General features: G+C 33.7%; 1 protein-coding gene across 1 annotated transcript in view; it reads right to left on the reverse strand.

Moving 5' to 3' along the window:
• PPP1R3A (protein phosphatase 1 regulatory subunit 3A) overlaps window positions 1–20,188 on the reverse strand; it is a 43,626-nt gene extending 23,438 nt beyond the window's left edge. The window contains exon 1 of the mRNA XM_002818362.4: window positions 19,394–20,188. Within this exon, the coding sequence (XP_002818408.3) occupies window positions 19,394–20,175 (782 nt within the window). The 5' untranslated portion in view covers window positions 20,176–20,188. The remainder of the gene's footprint in view (window positions 1–19,393) is intronic.
• Window positions 20,189–22,303: the final 2,115 nt, after the last annotated feature.

The following is a 22,303-nucleotide window of genomic DNA, read 5'->3' on the forward strand; positions in this document are numbered from 1 at the left end:
ACCAAGCCCGCAACCACCCCAGACCAATTAACTTACACTCTTTGTAGTTGGATCTGGGTGTGGGTGCCTTATTTTTCCCTTTGCTATGTGCAGCCAATTTTGAGACGCACTGGTTTACACTGCTATTCTACATTGGCTTTTACTATATGAAGGTATGGTTAATGTGAAATTAAGCCCTTTAGTAAAAATATTCTGCTATTAAGGTTTTCTAGAGGAGTGAGGACAAGAGGGGCATGCATAATCAAACATACTAGCATTAATGTAAATTGTATATGGATTGCGCTTCTGCTACTAAGTCTATAAAACAATTTTCACTCATCATGAGGATTACCTCTCCATACTTCAATGAATTTAAATTTACTTTTTTTTTTAACTGAAAGGAAGCCTAGATGTTGTTTTAGGTAGGAAACATTAATCATTTCTATGTTAACAACTTCTGCTTATTACAAAATTGATCATGTTTATGAAGATTTAGACTTGGGCTAGCAAAATGTTTTCCAGTTGTTGCACTATGTAGTGAATAGCCCAATTAAATGCAAGTACTATAAAGTATATCTCATAAAATAAACAATCAGAGTCTTGAGGTGAAAATAATAGAGAAAAAGTGGCAGTTATTGAAGAAGGTAGAACTGCAATATAATGGTTTAAATGCAAGTTCATGGATAATGCTGGTAGTTTAATGTATTAGGAGTGTATTATGTGTAAGAAAATATATCATATAAAAATACCATAACCATATATATTCTGGTCTTTTTCTTTCTTCCTAATATGGTATATAAGTGAACGCACTTGCAAGATTACACTTGCAGTCTTTCAGAATCATCACTTTCCAATGGTTTGCTTGATTTATACATATATCATTATATATGTCAATATACATAAAATATTGATATATATCATACATATATAGTATGTATGTACTATATTATTGTATATATGACATATCAAAAATGTATATTTACATATATATAGCACTTTATATGCGTATATATATTGATTTCTATATATACAGTGCTATACATGATATATGTATGTATAATGATATATGTAAGTATATACTTGTATATACACTTATATAAGTATATACTTACATAGTATATATATACAATTATATATGTATATATTCTCCTAATTTTATAAAAAATATTTTCTTATAAGTACTAATTTACATAAATTTATCCAACTTGCACAGTACTAGAAATACTCAAGTTAAGACATTTTGAAACAAAATGATAGTTACAATGATTAAGTTTTTTTTAAAATAATGCTAATGTAGAATTTCTTCTTTGGTTAGATTTACTGTAACACAATTCTACTTTCACTCAGAATTAGCAACTGGGTACTTCAGTGGGAAAAGGTGGACCTAAAGGATAGAATTTGAAGATCTGGACAGCAAGAAGGCAGCTAGATAGAGTAAAGATGAAAGGGATCCCTAAAGAGTTCAAAGACAAGCCACCAATTGCATGTGTTCATCCGCACTTTTCCTGCACTCTCCTACACTGTGGGTAGTGACTTATTTCTGTGTGAAATAATCCAAAGAGGGTATAGGAGCCCTGAGGAGCATTAAAATCCAATGAAAACAGACGGAGAAGGTCCATTGCTTGAACATTTTCCAATCATAGACACCATCCCCCTTCTAAATTAGACTCTCCAACTCTATAGCTGGCCCACGACAGTGTACCTAATATATTGGTGAGTAGAAAAAAGCAGGTTGTAGTCCAATACACAGGCATTGCATAATTTCACTTCTATTTAAAACATGGTGACAGCGTGTATATATATTTGCATCAACTTAGGAAAAAACCTGGAAGTTTATATTCCAAATTAATTTCTCCTCAATGAAATAAAATCATGAATGGGTTAAAGTAGGAATGTCACAGAGAAAATTATGAAATAAAGAATGTGTTTTGCTTTTTTCATTTTCTTTAATATTCTTAACCCTCCTTGCCAACGATCTTTGTGACAGAACTCTTTCTAACTAAGCAAACTGGTCCAGGGTTACCTGCAAGTGGTAAGGGGTTGTGTGACAGGACATAGTAGAAAGATCATATGCAGTGGTGTCAAAAGTATTCTTTTCAAATCCCCTCAAAACCAGCATACTCATTCTGTGACCTCAAAAAAGTATTGCAAATCTCTTTAATCCTCTTTCTGCAATTGTCACAATGGAGATAATAACATCAGCTTGACCTACATCACAGGGTTGTTGAAAAAAGATCATAAACAAATGCTACCTTTTGCAAACTATGAGCATCAAAACAGGGATTTTTAAGTTTATAACCGAAGTCATTTTGTATATACAATTTTAGTCATAACTTTTAGAAAACAAGAAGCATGTTGTATAACTTGGCTCCTAATTTTAATGATCTTTGTTTTCTTCCTTGTCTTTTTCCTGGCCTCTTTATGTTGGAATCTCTTGAGAACTCAGTCCTGTTCCTCTTTTCTCTTTGTGTGTGTGTGTGCTTTTTAAGAGATGGAGTCTCACCTTGTCACCCAGGCGGGAGTGGAGGGGCACAATCATTCACTGCAGACTCCAACTCCTGAACTCAAGTGATACTCCAGCCTCAGCCTCCCAAGTATATGGGACTATAGGCACAAACCACAGTGCCTGGCCTGTTATCTTCTTTATGTATGATATATTCTTGGTGATAACTTCCAGTCTTACATTTTAATATACTGTTTATGGCCTGAAGACTCCTAAATTTGTACTAGCCCAGAACTCTCTCCCAAATGGCAGACTACCTCTAATTGTCCACTCTACATCTCCACTTGGATAAAGATTTACAATGCACTTTAATGCAAGCCATGCAGTCAGAGTCAGCTTGCCTCTCTGCGAGCTCTCTGCATCTCCTGCTGTGTTCATCTTCACTCACTCTGCTTTAGCCACACTGGCCTTCTTGCTAGTCTGCAAACATTCCTGTTCACTCCCTTCTTAGAGAATTTGTACTGGTGGTTCCTTCAGCATAGAACAGAGTCATCACTGACTCTTTTCAAGTCTCTGATCAATTGTTACCTTCTTGATGAAGTGCATTCTTTTGAGAAAGTGAAGGAAGAACACTCATTCTGCTTATGCTTCTTAATTGCATTTATCTGGTAACCTTAGTTGTTCTTTATACTTATAATTTATTATTACTTTTCTCTCCATTAGGATGTAAGCTACATAAGGATAAGCATTGTCTTTTTGCTAATGTATCCTCAGTGCTTAAAACAATATTGGCACATAGTATGTTTTCAATAATATTTATTGAATGACTGATGACGGTCCTTCATCATTCATTTCTTCCAGTCACTGATTTTTTTTTTACTTCCCATCAATACCCAAGCTAAGAGCATAGTAAGAGTTTTGCTACTGATATTTGTATATTCTTTTCTTTAATGTTAACCAAGATCCATACCCTCTCAACCTTGAAGTCACTGGTATTACAGAAGAAACCATAGTAGAGTAGTTCCCATATATCCATCTAAGAGGATAAAGATTGAGGTGCCTGGATTAATCTTTTTCACTAGGTAAAAGTGTTAACTTTAGATTTTGAAGAAATAATTTGGATTAAACTAACTACAATAAGAAAGTTCCCTCAAGCACCGCCAGAGTAGTAAGATGAATCACCCATGAAATAGGTATAGAAATAGCTAAAATCTGTGCAATATATATATGCTTATTTATATAAAAAATGACCTATAGAAGAATTGAGTACTTAATATTGATAATGGGAAAAGGATGAAACCCATGTTTTAAACATAGCAACACATATAGACAAGTAAATAAAAATGCTTATGAACACAGAAACAATTATTTAAACTATGACGTCCCCAAAATATGCCCTGTAAGCATCATGGTGTTCATAAATTCCTTAAGCAGAAGGCAATGAAGGACCATTCGTATAACATCATCAATGCAAAACCTCTTAGGAGAAAAAAGTTGGGAAATCATACTCAATACGATTACATTCAATTCTCCTCCTTACAGTTAGCAAACTGAATCGTACATTTTTCTCCATTCTAATGTGCCCTCCAAACTCTTTCTGGATTAATATAACCAAAAATACTTGTTCTTGAGCATAAAGACTAAAGCACAAAATCTTCAGCCTAGCAAGACCATACAACTCTTTTTCAATCTTGCTTTTCAAGATTGACTCCCACAATTCCTTTCATTTCAGGCAGTGTGATTAATAACATCTTCAACTTAACTTTCTGTGCATTCATCTCCATAAGTATATTTATACTGTATGTAAATGTTCTTCTGTTCCTTCTCCACATTCACAAATTTTACCATTTGCAGGTCAAATTCAATTCCTCTGTGGCGCTGTCTCTAATCGTGGTAGCCTGCAGTATAATCGTTTTTCTAATGCCTATTGCTCTTTATCTCCTATGAATTTATCCGAGTATGTTCCATTCTATTTGGTAAATACCATGTTGATAGCTAACTTCTCATGTGTACAAATATTATCACTAAACCAAATCTTTGCTTAGAGATAGAAGTTACCTAAAAGAGTTCTATGTAAAATAGGGACTGTAAATTCTTTATGAATAATTAGTTTATCGAAGCACTATGCCTCAGAGCTATAGGGAGTTAAAGACCTTAAATCCCAAACCCAGCTTCGCCTGTTATATATTTCCTGGACTTGATCAAATAAATCTCCTCTGACAAATTTCTTCTTATGTGAAATGGGACTGGCTCTGCATACTACAATGTAACTGTGAAGTAATGGGAGATAATGTTATATCACTTAAGTCATAATAGAGAGATTTAAAAAACACATAAGTTTATGTAATAGCAAATTCTAAATTGATGAAGAACAAGCTTACTTATTAACATGGTAAAACACCATAAAACTCAAGTTAATACACTACAGTTCATTATACACAAGATGAGATTCTTACCTGGTTTTGTAGCCAAGTTCTAACAAATGTTACAGACCCTCAAATACAAAAAGAATAAAAGGAAGTTGGTCCAAAATCATCATAAGTGGTCAAAGAATCACCCAGAAATTGAGGAAATACAAAGAAAAAAATTTTGTCTTTTATAGTTATGTCAGCAAAATTATACAAAGGGTTTCAAAAATTAATTTCTTCAGAAGTCACTGTACAGACAAGTATATTCTATTGTACTAAAAACAGTATTCCTCCATATTGTTCAGTCAACAGCTAATTCTCTCTCAAAAATATGTTTAATTCAATCTCACAATGTTTTCACTGGGACCCATATTTGTATATTGAAGCTAATAGGAAAACAACAAAATGTATCAATAAAATTTTACCTTTTAGCTACTTTCACTGAAACAATTATTCCGAGAAAGTGGAAAATAAAATACTTACAAACACCATGTATTACCTACCGCCATAACACATTTTTACTTTGGGTGGAGACTTCAAGTTTTGTACAATGAAGTTCGCAAGAGTATTAGGAAAAATTATAGTAGAATTCTTAATGAAATCTATGAGGATTAAAGGTAGTAATGTAATAATTAATTGATGTATAATAGATGGAATATATTATTTTTGCTATATAAAATACATGATTATTTAAACTTCACCCTAATTTCCTAAAATATGTTTCCAATTCTTGTCATAAAAATATTATAATTTTAAGAGTTATGAGTGTTATAATTTGCCTGACAGTACTATTCCATTTGAGTTTGTCGATATTTTCACAAAATATTTAAAATGTTTTATATTCAGTGAAATCAGCAATCAGCTACGAACTAAAAATTCCCATTGCTTAAAGTTTACAAAAGTAAAAGCCGTTGCCTACAAGAGTCAATGCAACTAGACCCCTCTGTTACACAGTTTAAAACATTTATATACACGAATATGGGAATTGTTTCTATTCTTCCTGTAACTTTTCTATAAATCTAAAATTTTATCAAAAACCATTTTTGAAAACCTTTTAAGTAGTACACAATAGAGTGTAGCAGACACATCACACTAAATTTTTGTAGGTCTTGAGTTTAAACATTTAGATGCATTGAATTACTCTCATTGGTTCTAGGTTTTTGTTTTGCTCTTTATTTCATTTAGGGAAGGACCAAGACTCCGCAATCTCAAGATAGAAATGTCAGTGGAATACAACTAGTAGAGTGTCTAGGGATGCCAGCATCAGTGAGGACCACATAAGCATCAGCACTAATATGAGCAGTGGCCCTGGCAAGAAGAAAAACGTAAGTGAATCATTTCTGATCGGTGAACATAGAATTTCTACCTTTGGTCTTTTGTTATTCAGCCTATTGGATGTTTCTTGTTCTGGTCCCACTGGTCTGAATCATAAAGAAGGCCAAAGGCTGACCAACAAATATTTCTTTTGAGATGTTAGAATTACTTGAACTTACAGAAAAGTAAAATTATGATGGCGCAATTAATCATTTCTTTAGAAGTCATAGAAAAGAGGAAAGTGTTGAAAAATTAGAGTTTGCTGTGGCAGACTATATTATTTCTCAATTTGATTTTTCATTGATATCTTTGTAACTGAAAGAAACCATCTAAATTTAGACTGTCTGCAAGATGTTACAATGATTAGTGTTCAATTATCTATTAATTTGTATTCAATTTAGACAACAAATATGTAGTTATTGCAGAGACAAATCCCCTTCTATCTATTGTTTTTAACATATGTAAATATAGTCTTTGTATATTCTATTGCATTCTTAATTTTTAAAATAATTTGTATTTTTGATCAAAGGAACAATCATCACCTCCATGGCCATATAATATAATATGGATGTAGAATAGGAGTTGGCAAAGGTAAATTAGGTATGATATTAAAGTTTCTTATTTGAATGACAGGAATGATGACTATGACTTAAACAAAATATAAAACACAAGATGAAGAAATAGGATTGGGGGATAAATGTAACTTTGACTTGGGACATAAAGTAATTTGCCACTTGGAGATCCAGATGGAGATGTATAGGGGGCATCTCATTTTTAAAAATCATGAAAATAAATGCATTCATCCTTTGAACTATAATGAACATAATTCATTATTTAACTATTCAGAAGTCTTTTTGTATTTTATTAGGCCTCAGAGTTATCTATGAGAAAACTATTTGCCATTAATAGTTTTTCAAAGGTTTTTGTTGGTCACGTGGGGACTAATACTTAGATTAATACACCATTCCTGACCTCAAAGAACTTGAGAAAAAGGTCACACGTACAAGTTCTTAAGTGCAGAAATAGGCAATATTTAACATTTACCAGATGAATGATGTAGGCATTAAATGCTGATCCTAGAGAAAGGAAGTATCTGGATAAATTAGAGACATTAGGAAAGCCTCAACTAAGAGGGAAAATCAAACTGGTTCTTGTGGAAGGAGGAAATGGAATAGTAAAAGACAAGGAAAAAAATGTTTTCAAAGCAAGCAAGTGGCTTGAATAGAAACAGTGAACACAAGTGGAAGAGCTAGTGTCTGCATAATGGAAAGCTCTAAAAACATCCTTTTGGCTGTATTCATGTTTACCTGTAAATCAGAATCTTTTATTATTAATAGGATTGTTAAACCCCATAATGTATTGTTTTTATCACTACTGCTCATGAGTAGCATCAGAAACCAGGAAAGCCCTATTACAATCACATTGTATTCATAAACTCGGAGGAGCTTTCTAAATATTTACATTTCAGCATATTGAGGGTACACTACTTTATTGAGATTTAATATTCTTTACTGTTCACAAATGGTTACCTAATGAGGCAGCATTAGTAGTGAAGGGGAAGGTGGTTTTGACATCAAAAGGGGCTGTAATCCCAGTTTCATCAAGAGTTACCTTGAAAAGTCTGAGTTTCAGTTTCTTCATCTATAACTACCTCATCGGATTAAGGGAATACATTTCCGGAATTTAACCAAAAAAAAAAAAAAACCAACATATTTGTTCCCATCACCCTGCCTATATTGTGGCCAGCAAGATGTAGTTTCATAATTGTTTTTTTAAAATGGTGTAAATGTAATAAATGACCTTTGAAAGTAGCCTAAGAATTAACTGAAGTGTTTTACAATAAAATAATTTTTGAATTTTTCACAAGGGAATAAAACTACTTATTAAAATATAAAAATTATGAATGATAAAATATAATGTTATGGTTTGAAAAAAAGAGACCGTACCTGGAGGCTGCCTGGAAATGCCACCATTGTAAACATGCTGACTAAACAGATATAGAGGGCAGTGTGGCAAAGGTTCTATTTCTTCCAGACACGAAAATATCTGATAAGTCTTTTGCTAGGTGTTAATTTTTTGCCTATAAATAAATTGCATCAGATGTAATAGTGACAAACAGCAACTTTTTATTTAGGAAAAGTTGTACTCTAGAATTAGCTTTTTCATGGGAAAATGTTGCTAGAAATACTGGTAAATTAAAGAAAGTAAAAAAAGTAATCAGAGGTCAAAGCAAGTTCCATAATATGGATAGACAGTAGCACTAGGGGTCCTGTTGAACTAAATGGGTTTTATGAGATTTGCAAGCAAATGCCTTGAATGTTCACATAATTGCCAATGTCTAAAAACTTAACTCGGTTTACCAAAGTTAACTTGGAATGAGATATTACCGATATAGAAAATATAAAATACTAGCTAACATATGAACTCTCTGAAGAATGTCTTCATTATATGGATTACACACACACATAAGAAAGAGATCAGGTTAAGTGAAAAGCTCGTGTGTGCACACACGTGTGTGTGTGTGTGTGTGTGTGTGTGTATTTTTTCCACAGAAAAAAGCGGTGCATCAAGGATGAGTTGAGTGTAACAGGGCAGTATTACATTGCTCCCTATGTTTAATTTCCTAAATAATCAACTGGAATGGCTGTACCAATATTCTGTATATGTTCATTGATAGAACAAATAGCTTTTAGTTAAAATTATACATACACACAAAGTCAAGAAATTTAGCATATATTCAAATAATTTGTAGACACAATATTAACCTTTTTAAAACAAAGGGATACAATGTAAACCAATTTAAATTTCAGTGGGTCTAAACTGAATTTTATTTTTATAAATTTATTCAACATTTCTTTTCCAGACACACTTGTAGACGTTATTGTAGCACTATTCACAATAGCAAAGTCATGGAATGAACCTAAGGGTCCATTGATGGTGGATTAGACAAAGAAAAAGTATGTATACACTATGGAATACTATGCATCCCTTAAAAATAATGAAATTATGTCCTTTGCAACAACATGGATCCAACTGGAGGCCATTATCCTAAGTGAATTAACATAGAAACAGAAACTCAAATACTGCATGTTCTCACTTATAAGTGAGAGATAAGTAATTGGTATATATGGCCATAAAGATGGAAACAATAGACACAGGGGACGATAGAATTGTGAAGAGAAAGAGGGGAGCAAGGTTTGAAAAACCACCTCATGGTTACTACAGTTACAATATGAGTAATGGAAGTCCAAACCCCAGCCTTATGCAATAAACCCATGTAACAAACCTGCACATGGACCCTTTGAATCTAAAATAAAATAAAAATGTAAAAAAGAAATTAATAATGGCTAAAAAGTTATGTTCAGCGTCTTATTTATACAGTTACATTCTGGAAAGAAATGTTATTTTAAAATTAGGTATCTAGAAAATAGTGTAACTTTAATTCTTAATTGCTCATTATTTGTCCACAGTTTTCAAGAATTCTAATATAGCTATCTTTTTAGGTAAGATAGAAGAATAAACAAAGTGATCTTCTGAAGTACTTTTAACTTTCTAATTTTATAAAATAAAGTTTCCTTTCCTTCTCTGACTCTCAGAGGAAATACTGTAATAACAGTACCTCCAACACTGAGAATTCAAACAAAGAAGGCAGGGTTTGGAGAGTGCCTTAGTTAAACTACTGTTGACCAACCGGGCTGTTCCTGATCCATCAGTGTTGGCAATGTGTGGTCCTGGTAATAGTGATATCATTCACCCCTTCTGAGAATTCAGTTGATGACGGGGTTTTTTCTTCTCTGGCGTATGCATTAAAACACTAAAAACTTGTTTTCTAGTTAACTAATTCAGACCTCAAGGGAAAAACAAAGTTATTGAGGTTATTTGACATAGAAAATAGAAGTCTGTGAGAGAAACAATATAATTTTGCTTAATTTTAATGTATAAGGATAGGGATTCCAACATTTAATTCAACTGAAAGAGTAAATAAATGACTAAAGACAGAACAATATACGTGGCTACATTAAAGTCATGGAACTTTTCTGATAGAACACATTAGTGAAGAACATAATCTTCCCAAGACATATGTATTAGTTTGTTCTCACACTGCTAATAAAGAGATACCTGAGACTAGGTAACTTATAAAGGAAAGAGGTTTAATGGACTCACAGTTCCACTTGGCTGTGGAGGCCTCACAATCATGACGGAAGACAAAGGAGAAGCAAAGGCACATCTTACATGACAGCAGGCAAGAGAGCTTGTGCAGGTGAATTCCCATTTATAAAACCATCGGATCTCATGAGATTTACTCACTACCACGAGAACAGTATGGGGGAAACCACCCCCATGATTCAATTATCTCCACCTGGCCCCACCCTTAACACGTGGGGATTATTACAATTCAAGGTAAGATTTGGATGGGGACACAGCCAAACCATATCAAGATGATTAAGAAGAAACTATGTAACCATTTAACCTGGTTGTTTTCTGAATACTGCTAAAAGAGAAGGATAGAATTAGATAGTCACTTCCACAAAAGGATTCAACAAAAACTGTTCAGAAATCAAGTACTGTATTAACATTGGAAACAATAATTATAACTATATTTACACTAAATACTAAATACAATAAACACAATAATCTTATGCATCTACTTAAGATTATATGTGGACAATATAATCTATTTTCTGCTGCAGCTAAATGTGACTTTTTAAAACTTCAATTTTTCTATTGGTAAGTACTTACAAGATTTAAGTTGTTTTAACATATTATAAAATTATTTATAAATATTAATCTTCAAAAGGTGAAGTTGATAGACTATATTTTGTATTTCAAATATAGTTTGTGAAACTGAAATTTATCTTAGCAATTCTATGTGATTTGTAATTGTGTTAACACAGCCACAGTAATTTTTAAAAATGAAAATCAGCTGGAGGTTATTCATACAGCTTTAGAGTCAATAGGTTAGGTTTGTACCATGGCTTAATTCTCTAAATACCACGGATGGTATTCTGATGGTGTCAGTGGGCTAAGAAATGTTTTCACATAATTAGGAAAAGCATTTTCACTATTCAGTATAATTTACAAATATCAATGGGGAGGGTACTTGAATCCTTTTTACTACTGCAAATTTCAAAAGGTGTAAATAAAAATCAAAACCATGACTACACATAGGACAACCATTACCTTACAATATTAAAATTCAATTTATGGTTGTGACTTGAATAGTGCTGATATACAACACAGACGGATCATTTTCAGAGTAACTTGGTGTGGAGGGAATTTTAGAATTTCCTAAGACAGGTTTGTTTAATTGGTCTCTGTCCCTGAGCAATGCAGTATAACAGTTAAATTTAGCAACTTCCTTGTTTTCATCTTTTTATCATAAGATCTTTAAACAGCAGGATGGCATGATTAAGGCTTCAAAACCAGTTGTTATTTTTATTTAACAAATAATAACACTACCGTGCTAGTTAACCTAGTAAAGCTATTGAAGCAGCAGAATGGACACCTGAAAAGATTTGAGAGACAATACTCTGAAAAGAGATATATTCCTTTTCGTGTAGTTGTGGGGTACACAGAATGCTTTAAAACAGAGGAATGACCGAAAGTTAATGTTGCATAATGTATTTTCCTAGAAGAAGAGAATTATATAAACTTCAATTTCATCTTCTATTCATAGGCATAAAGGGATAATAAGGTGAATTGTGTGCAATCAACTCAGTTATTTAATCCAAAAGAACCCTCTTAAGAAGAGCTATCTTAAGAAAAAACATGTCCTCAGTTTCTAATTTATGAATAGGTGATGTTCCAAAGTTTTTTTTTTTTTGTGACCCAGACGTTGCTAAAATTTGGAAATCATTTTCCCATAGAAGCAGTGCTATAAATACTCGTCTCCCTGGCTAGTCCCCCAAGACTTATTGAACCATAACATGATTAATTTTGAAACTATTTGTTTTTGCCTGGGTCCTGGTAGCAGGAATGATGAGGGAAAACAGCATTTCTCTGTTAATCCTGGGCACAGTACTAGCCATACACAAGATTGGAAAATGTGGAATTTATCACCAATGTCATTAATACTACCATTTTGAGTATCTACAAAATGTCAGCAACTGGAATACATGTTTGTATGTGTTAGCTAATGTATTCCTCATAGCAACTCTGCCAAGTAGAAATTATTATCCCTATTTTACACTTGAATAAAATAGATAGAAAATATAATTTATCCAAGTACAAGCAGATAATTAGTTAGAATTAAAGCCTCAAGGCCTTGCTGTACTTTAAAGCCCTTGCTGTTTCCATTATGCTTCAATGTTTTTGGAATTCTCCACCCTTCATATACACATGTACTCCAGACCCCATGAGTCTCATACTACTATGGAACCCTATCACAACATACTTAAATCTACCTTGTATTCTGTAGTGCTCTCTGCGTTAAAATCAGACATTTCCATTTTCTCAATCCAAACTCAAATTGCCTCTGTGAAACTGACCTCAATGGGTATAAGATTGAAATAGCTCCTACCACCCTCGAGGGGTCTGCATTTAAGAAGGAAAATCTCATACATGTGTGTGCATGTGTACATATATATATAAGCATACAACACACACACATATATATACACAAACACATATATGTAAATTTTAGGCAAGGTTACAAAATGAGGTGTCAGATTATAGAGGATTTTTTAAGTTTGATAGGGCCCTGGGCAATCGGATCCACTTCAGATATCTGCCCTTGAGGTCTTTTCCCCTGCGTTATTTCCTGTTGAGGGATAGGGGTAAAAACCTGGAATAGGGATGAGAGTCACAATTAGCAGAAGTGGAGGAAGGTGAAAAACTAAGTTGGCCCACTTCATAACAGTGCCATCTTTTTTTTCTTCCTTTTTTATTTTCTTTTTGCCAGGAGCATTTTTGGCTCAGAAATAGTGGGCCCTGCTTTATTTTTACGGGCTGCAGATGGGCTTCAGGTGGGGAGGGATAGGCTCTCAGAGATCCCAGAGGATCCATTTGAGGCATGGCTTTCACAGTGACTCCTTTCAGCCACAGCATGAGAGACACCCTGAAGGAGGATACCCTTTTGTTCCTCTTCTCTCAGAAAAGTTTCAAAACCACTCTAGGGAAAGTCTAGGATGGGGTATGGATTTCCACAAAACCAGGAAACCATGAAGCCTTGGTGGACCTCCAAGGAAACTCGAAGCCAGTTGGCACCTCGCTGTCAACCAGCTGGCTGCTTCCAAACACCCTCCTGATGGGCCCTGCACAGCTGTGTTTTATGTTTCCACGTGGCCTTGCCAGAGGTCCCTCCTTAAACAGACCCAGCTTCCACAATTAGTGTGGACTCAAAACGAGTTAGTTGTGGCATACATGAGGTTCCAAAGGCCTCGTGGGGCTATTTACACCTCTTTGGACTATTTCCAGGAACCCAGATTATACTGTATATGTAAATTAAGGAAGTCTCACAATCCAACAGCTCTGACTGAAACACACAATGTAGCCATATCTTAGACCCCATTTCCCAATGCTTTTCTTGGCCTCATTTTCACAATTTTACCACCCTGAAAGATAAACCCTCTGTATTCTTAAAATTATGTTTTAGAAAGGAGTTCTCTCTTTCCTATTCCTGAACGTACCTGGGTTTTTTCCTACAGTACAAAAATCAAGGACTAATCAATTTTCTCCTTTGGCATTAAAGTCATTTAGGACTTTATTTGCATTCACCTGGCCAAGTTATAAATACCATCAAACACCTATATCATGCAGTTTCTTTACTTAAAATAATAAATTGGTTTCACTTAATAAAATACAAAACCAGATGAACTCAACCGGTGTACCCAGCCTTTAGGAACATACATTTAGCAGGCAGTGGGGAAAAAAAGCCAAGATGCTGAGAAGGGAGACCACCCCCCAGGCCAGTAAGTACACAATGTCAGCTCTAGGTCACATATTCTAGAAAACCTCAAGAGGAAATAATTCTTATTTCATTTTTTTATCTATGGCTTCTACTGTATACCCCGAGAATCTGAACTTGGTTTTGGTGTTTTCTCTCTCCCCTTCGTTTCTCTCTGCTTTTCAAGGCCTTTTCCCTTGGGGCCTCTTCTTGTCTTCACAGGCGCCTGTCTCCAGCCACACTTCTCAGTTAGATACTGCTGCCTAACAACTCAGAACCTGACATACAGTTCTTTAGTAAACATTTTTTGAATAAGTTTTGGAGCCTGAAACAAGGAAACCTATGATGTATGGAGAAATAATGCAAGTTCACAAGTCAGGACATTAGCTGAACAAGATTTGATAATAATAGGGACAATTGTGATGAAGGGCTTTTGATGATATCCTCATGTGTGTCTAACATGCTATATTAAAAGCTTTAAGTATATAAACTTATTTTAATCAATGTGACACTAGACATCATGACCCTTATTTGACAGGTGAATAAACTGAGGCTTTGAGCTTTGAAGTAATATGCCCACAGACACATAGCTACTAAGTGTAAACTTTACTGAAATTAATATGCATGTCTGTTCAATCCTAAATGAATGCCTTTTTATCCCTTTTGGTCTAGTTCTTCATTTTTTCATCTATTAAATGTGAAAATTTTAACATTCACTAAATTCTCTTCCAGCTTTAAGATATTTCATAAATAAAGTGACACATATCTCAAGAAAATTTACAGTTCAGTTAGTTTTCCTTGTTGATTAAAATCTTGCAAGAGACAAAGGAATGGCTCTCCAAAGCTGAAAATTTAGAAGCCCTGAAAGGAAAGAGGAGAACTTTGGTGCAGCTTGAGCCTTGCAGTTTTTCAGATACACCTAAAGCTGAAGTTACCATTGTCTTTTTACAGCACTTAACATTTACTGATAACTTATTATGTGCCAGACACTGTGCTAAAAGTTTATATGTATTACTTCACCGAAATCTCAACCCCTATGAGATAGAGCTGTGGTTATTCTCAATTAACATACCAGAAAAACAAGCTTAACTTGCCCAAGTTCACATTGCTAGCATGTAGGAGAGCTTGGATTCAGACTCAGATATCTTTAACTCTGAAGCCTAAAATCTCAACTTTGAGGTTATATTGTTTTGCATGCCATTTTAGCTTATTTGTCTATGTGCATTTAATGTGATTTATATCAATGTCATTTTTGTCATTAATTTTAAAATAAAACCCATCAGATATATCAGGAATCTGCTTAGTTTGCTAGCATATGTAGTGATACTTAACAAGTTATCTCATGATGCATGCCTTTCGGTGCAATTAAATATCTTTGGGTCAATCTCAATCACATGCCTATGAGTTACAAGCTCTGCCTCCCCCTCTCTCTACACATTTCTTTCTGTCCAAAGTGTATAGACTATCAGGCATCAAAAGAAAATAGACAACCCACACCAATGTGGAGATTTGCAAACTCTTAACATGAGAAAAATCTCCATAGAGAAAACATAATGCCTGGGTGGGTGATTGACTTAACAGAAATCCTACCTAAATGTATTTCCACATTCATTCATTCCATACTTATTAGAAGGGATTATTGACACTTTCAGAAGATACAATCTTAGGGACCCTGATAGCGAATTAACTTTTGTATTAAGAAGAATTGAAGTTAGCTGTTATTCTCTACACTAGGGCAGCCTGATTTTCATTTTAACTATGACTGATATTACACACTATTACTAATCTATTTGCAGGTATAAAGAAAAAGTCATGTATATATGTATGTATATACGTATATACATATATACACACATATATGTATACACGTGTACCTACGTATATACACACATATATGTATACACGTGTACCTACGTATATACACACATATATGTATACACGTGTACCTACGTATATACACACATATATGTATACACGTGTACCTACGTATATACACACATATATGTATACACGTGTACCTACGTATATACACACATATATGTATACACGTGTACCTACGTATATACACACATATATGTATACACGTGTACCTACGTATATACACACATATATGTATACACGTGTACCTACGTATATACACACATATATGTATACACGTGTACCTACGTATATACACACATATATGTATACACGTGTACCTACGTATATACACACATATATGTATACACGTGTACCTACGTATATACACACATATATGTATACACGTGTACCTACGTATATACACACATATATGTATACACGTGTACCTACGTATATACACACATATATGTATACACGTGTACCTACGTATATACACACATATATGTATACACGTGTACCTACGTATATACACACATATATGTATACACGTACCTACGTATATACACACATATATGTATACACGTACCTACGTATATACACACATATATGTATACACGTGTACCTACGTATATACACACATATATGTATACACGTACCTACGTATATACACACATATATGTATACACGTACCTACGTATATACACACATATATGTATACACGTACCTACGTATATACACACATATATGTATACACGTACCTACGTATATACACACATATATGTATACACGTACCTACGTATATACACACATATATGTATACACGTACCTACGTATATACACACATATATGTATACACGTACCTACGTATATACACACATATATGTATACACGTACCTACGTATATACATACATATATGTATACATGTACATACGTATATATATTCTGTTTTTACCTTCTGAAAGAAATAACCTCCAAATTAAGCTACATAGGAAGTGTAGAAGTGCTCAGAAATGACCCATTTAGATTCTGTAACTATTTGGAGAGAGCAGATTTTAGTAGCTATAATTTTTTGATCAAATAAGTATTAGTTCATTTTTATTTTAGTCAAGTACACATTTTGTAAAATAACACCAATAAGGTGTGCTATTTTTCTCTAACCAAACTCTTCACAATAAAATCCAACTGCAATATTCATTTAGAAATTTGATAATGCTCTCTTGTGTGAGTTTTAGGAATATTTGAAACCCCATTGCATATAAATTATATCATGGAAAAGCTGTATAAATATTCTATTATGGCACATGCTGTTCTAAGGATCTGTCAGGATTTCCTTTATACACTCCATTTTGAGTGGTATATAAATCAGATGTAAAAATTCATGTTGGACTGAAATTCAGCACAAAATGCCTCCTCCAGAGGCAAATGCTTTTTTCAAAATGTGGTTTGAATTATGTTGGTCATTTTTAAGTTACAGAAGTGTAGAAAATGTATTTGTGGTTTTGAGAGAGAGAGATTTTTTCTATTTTTATAACTCATTAGGAAACTTTACAGGCCTTCAGACCATTTTGTGGTTTAGTTCTTCTCAGGTTTTTCCCCAAAGCAATATTAAAACTTGAATGGTGTCCGCTGTGAATCCAATGATTACTGTTCTGAATACAAATATATGTGTGGATACATATAGTTCTACATATCTTCAACTAGGAGAAGTTCCAAAAATATTATGACCAAGGTAGAAGATGAGGCCTATCAGTTGGCTAGTCTCTGTCTTGGTATCAGTCAAGTTTGGCCTATCAAAGGAATCAAAGGAATCCCCTATCCAAACCACAGTTCAGCAGGTATTGCTTGAACTTTAAAACTGCATTAAATTGCAGAAAAATCCGGTAAGTTCAACACTGCCTCTTTTATGAGCTTTTAGACAATAATGCTGCGCCTTTTCTAAATTTTGTTTTCTCTAACATATAGAGCAAGTTGCAGTGTGTTTAACAGATATTCACTAATGATGATCTCATTTCTAAAGTATTTAATATGTATATATTTATGCATATAAATTAGTTTGCTAAATAATGTTGAACTTATTTTGTTAGTGTAGCTAATGTGTTAGAGTAATTTCATAAACATCCAAATTATTATTTTAGCCTATGTAGAGATTATTATTATACTCTCTTTCCTAACAGCATCAGTTAAAATCAAAGAAAGTTTGATTTAGACCAAGAAAGCTGGCCTAATTCACAAAGTTGATTAAGCCAATATTTCAAATGACTTTAAAGGAAAATGAAAATAAACATAATGTATATGTTTGAATTGCTTCCATCTATACTGCATTTAGTTTATTAATATATTGGAACAATGCATTTAGTAGTTATTATTTATCCTTTAAAGCATAAGTTTAAAAAAAATTTCCCAATATCATGTCTTATGCTTTGTATTAAATTCCCCTTAGAGAATTAAATCTGGGTGTCTTGACTCCCAAACAGTTCCCTTTCCTATTTCCTATATTACACTATTTCTGGTACAGTTACCAAAATCCTTGGGTTTAGGGACAGTTAGGATGGAGCACTCAGAGGATGATCAAACATTTGCCTGTGGCTGGAGCAATGTAGACTTTCCCTCTGGGATACTGAGGAGCAGAAGGGGTCTCACTTCTCCTGAATGTTTTCTCTACTTACCTAGTGTCACAGAAATTAGCCAGCTATGTACTATTGAGACAGCTGAACGCCAGTTTTTCTTATTTTTCACGTTAACAAGAGAGCAAGGTTACTAATGAGGGGTCACATCCCAAATCTCTAATCTATATAGCTGAATATCCCTATTTATATTTGGGTCATTTTTTGTTCTGCTCCAGTGACTTTTACTAAATTATACTAATTTGTGTTCCATAATGTTATTCTTGGTTATAATTAATGAAATTTTGTGTGTAACTCATATATCACTGATGTACTTATTTCTTTCTGTTAATCATTGAAGTCATTTCTTTTATAATTTAAATTAACATGTATCACTTCAAACATCCCTGTATAACTCAAACAATTATTTAAAAGTTATTTGCAGCTTTTGGGAGAAGTTTACAAATTTCTGAGAACTAGATACATATTGAAATATAGTTTTATGTTAATCAAAACTGTTTCAAAGGAAAGCACAGATATTTAAAAACGACTGAAAATAAAAGTACTTTAAATGTCAAAGTAAATAATTTTATATGTGATAATCTAGATTTCATGGTTTGAAAAGGAATAATTTATAACTCATTAGGCAAGTAATATACACAGTGCACTTCTCTCCCAACCTATTGCATTATAGCCATATTTTTTTCTCACATTTGTAGAAAGGGTAACACAGTGCTATTATTTTAATAGCTTTGACCTTGTTAAAGCCTGGCACCATTGTTTTTTACATAGCAAGCAGTATATTTGTAAATAGAGTGACTTTCTTACAACACACGAAATAAAGAATGACATAAAAACTTTAAGATTATGAATAATAAAATATGTAAGATATATCCTCACCTTGATTTTACCTTTAAGCAGCCTTTTATTTGTCGGTTAGGAGCTTCTTTCCATGGTTTTCCAGGCTCCGGCTCTTGTTCTTTCTTTTGACAAATGAATGTATAATTTGTGCCATTATTATTTGACCAAAATGTACCAATAGAAGTTTCATAACGTATACAAAACTCAACTTTACTGCCATCTTTTTGATAAGGAGGAACCAATGAAATCTTAAAAGAGAACTGGTCAGTTTCACCATCACATGAATTAGGAACATATTCTGCTAAAATGTCATAATGTGTCTGCCAGTCATCTAAAGACATTCTTACATATACTAACTTCTCAAAAGAAACATTCAAAACTCGAATAATACCCTTGATACTTGTAGACCCAGGAAGAGACTCAGTTGACTCCAGTATTGCTTTCTGTATTTGGAGTTGTTGCATAAGATCTTCTTTTGAAGAAGGCAAGTCAAACAGTGGGGCTAAAACATATTCTTCTGTGTGGAAAATGTCCGTCCCTAAGTCAAAAGTGGTTGAAGCACTTGGTAATTCCCAGCAATCAAATTCTTTAACAGACACAAGATTGAATCCAAAGGAATCAGCAAATGAAACTCTTCTAGTACCTGAAGATGGGGTATCCAGGTATATGTCTTCAGAAGAATCAGAACCTCGTCTACTTGGTTGAGGGGAGAAACGAGGTTGGAAAGTAACTTCTTCATCTTCACAAAGAGAGTCAGATAAATTAGGAACTTCTAAAAAATTATCTTTGCTAATCTGACTAGATACTTCAGAAGGCTCCATTGGGCTCTCTGATATCAAATAAGAGAGAACTGTACGACTAGTAGAGGCTGACATTTGAGATACTGAGGCTTAAAATAGGTATAATGTTACAGTTGACATTGCAAAAACAACTCAGCTCTATAAATAGGTCCAATGGCGTGTCAACTATGCTAGCCTGCAACCCTGCTAGTCTCCCTCTAAAGGCCTTGAATATGATAGCATCCATGCTACTCCCGCCAGTATGTTTCAGATTTAACTGGCAGTTTTTAAAGTTGTATTTGTTTATGAGCTAAGTTCCAAACAGATATTTTTAAATCATGTTCTGCTGTATTGGAAATCCTGGAACTTTAGGATAAAAATATTATTTTAATTAGTTGATGTTAAAAATGAAAATGTGGATTTTTTTAAATAAAATAAAAGTAGTATCACAACACTGAATATGTAGCTTGGACTAAATTCATCCATGGAGCAGGTAAGTGCAAACAGGGAAAGATAAGAACATTTATAGAACTGAAGAGATCCAGAGCCTGCTAATAATGACAGCTATCATTTTCAGGGATTTATAAATGTATAGTTTTATTACAAAAGGGTTAAATAGAGGTGCTGAAAGTTCTGAGGAAGGAAACATGATTCAGATGGGGAAGGTATCATTTTAAATAAAGCATGAAGGGTAGGTGGAATTTAGACATGCAAGGTTGGAGCAAGGCAGATTGTCCAGGTAGAAGAAATAGCCCAGGAAAAAGCCTAGAACAAAGAAGTAATCAAATTCATTATTTTAAACATTGGTACATTTATTTTAATTAAGCCATGGGAAAACACAGATAAGACACGTGTTATTGACTTGCAAATATAACGGGGCAAAGGTAAGCCTGACCCAGGACTAATACATTTATGTAGAATAAAATGTTCTTTTGCAAATGGCCATTTTATGCCCACAAAGCAGAAGTTGATACCATCACACCTTGAAATTCGATATGAGTTTTAAAATATGAACAGCCTGCTTAAACTGTCACACTTTTTTTATGTCATAAAACTCAAGTTGGGGGATGGTAATTTTGGTAAAAACCTATAAAAATTTTAACTGCACACAATTTGACCCAGAAATGCCCCAGCTAGAAATTTGCTCTATCAGTATGGGAAAGTATACAAAGATAAATACAGATCTATGTTCATAACAGAATTGTGTGTTTAACAATCTCTACAAACCTGTTAAATGTCCCTCTCGAAAGAGCATTGGATAAATAACCCATACAATAGAATGTTTTAGAAGGATAAAGTAGCACTTTATGTGCTAATATGCAAAGATAACCAAGATAAATGGCTAAGTGAAAAAAAAGAAAATGTTTACAGATATGTACATAGAAAACTCCTGGAAGGATACAAAAGACAATGTTAGCAGTACTTACTTCTATCCACAGAACTTAAAGATGGCAGAGGAATGGGGGCTGTATTCATTTTACTTTATGGTCCGCTGTACTGTTTGAAATATTATACATGAGCATGGTTTTCTTTCAAAATATCTATTAATTAAACTGAAAAAATATATGAAGTGTGAAAGGTGATTAGTTTTTCTTTTTAAAAAGAGCCCAATAGCATAATTTCTTTCAAATGAAAACCTCATTAATATGGTATAACTTATTAGGTAATTTGAAATGCATAAAGTAGTGGATGGAGAAATTATTTTCTAAAATTATAAGTGACTAGTGTCTAGAAGGATAAAGAAATGAAATTATTTGAGCTTTATCTCATCCACATAGCTAGAATAGGTGGCGACCACATGGATTGCTCAAGAATGGGTAATGGCTGTGGAAATGTCTGTGCCTTGCAGATTTGATGACCATAAGTAGCTATATTTCAAGGTACCTGAAATACATTGCTATGTAGTCAAGGAAATCAGCAACAAAATGCTTTATGGAAATTAGTAAAATAGTTCATATAGCCATGTAAATAATGTGATAATGAAAATTTAAGATATGATAATGTACTGAAATATTTTAACTGTTCAGGAGTTAGTTAGCAAAGGAATGGAAATGACCCCTGGGTCCATTTCCTGGCTCTGCTGCTTACTAGCTGGATGACCTTCTGAATGTTGCTCAGATGTTCTAACCCACAGTTGCCTTAATTGTCAAAGTACAATGTTAAAAATTAA

Source organism: Pongo abelii, chromosome 6, assembly GCF_028885655.2.
Source record: "Pongo abelii isolate AG06213 chromosome 6, NHGRI_mPonAbe1-v2.0_pri, whole genome shotgun sequence".
In the NCBI taxonomy this organism is placed as follows: domain Eukaryota; kingdom Metazoa; phylum Chordata; class Mammalia; order Primates; family Hominidae; genus Pongo; species Pongo abelii.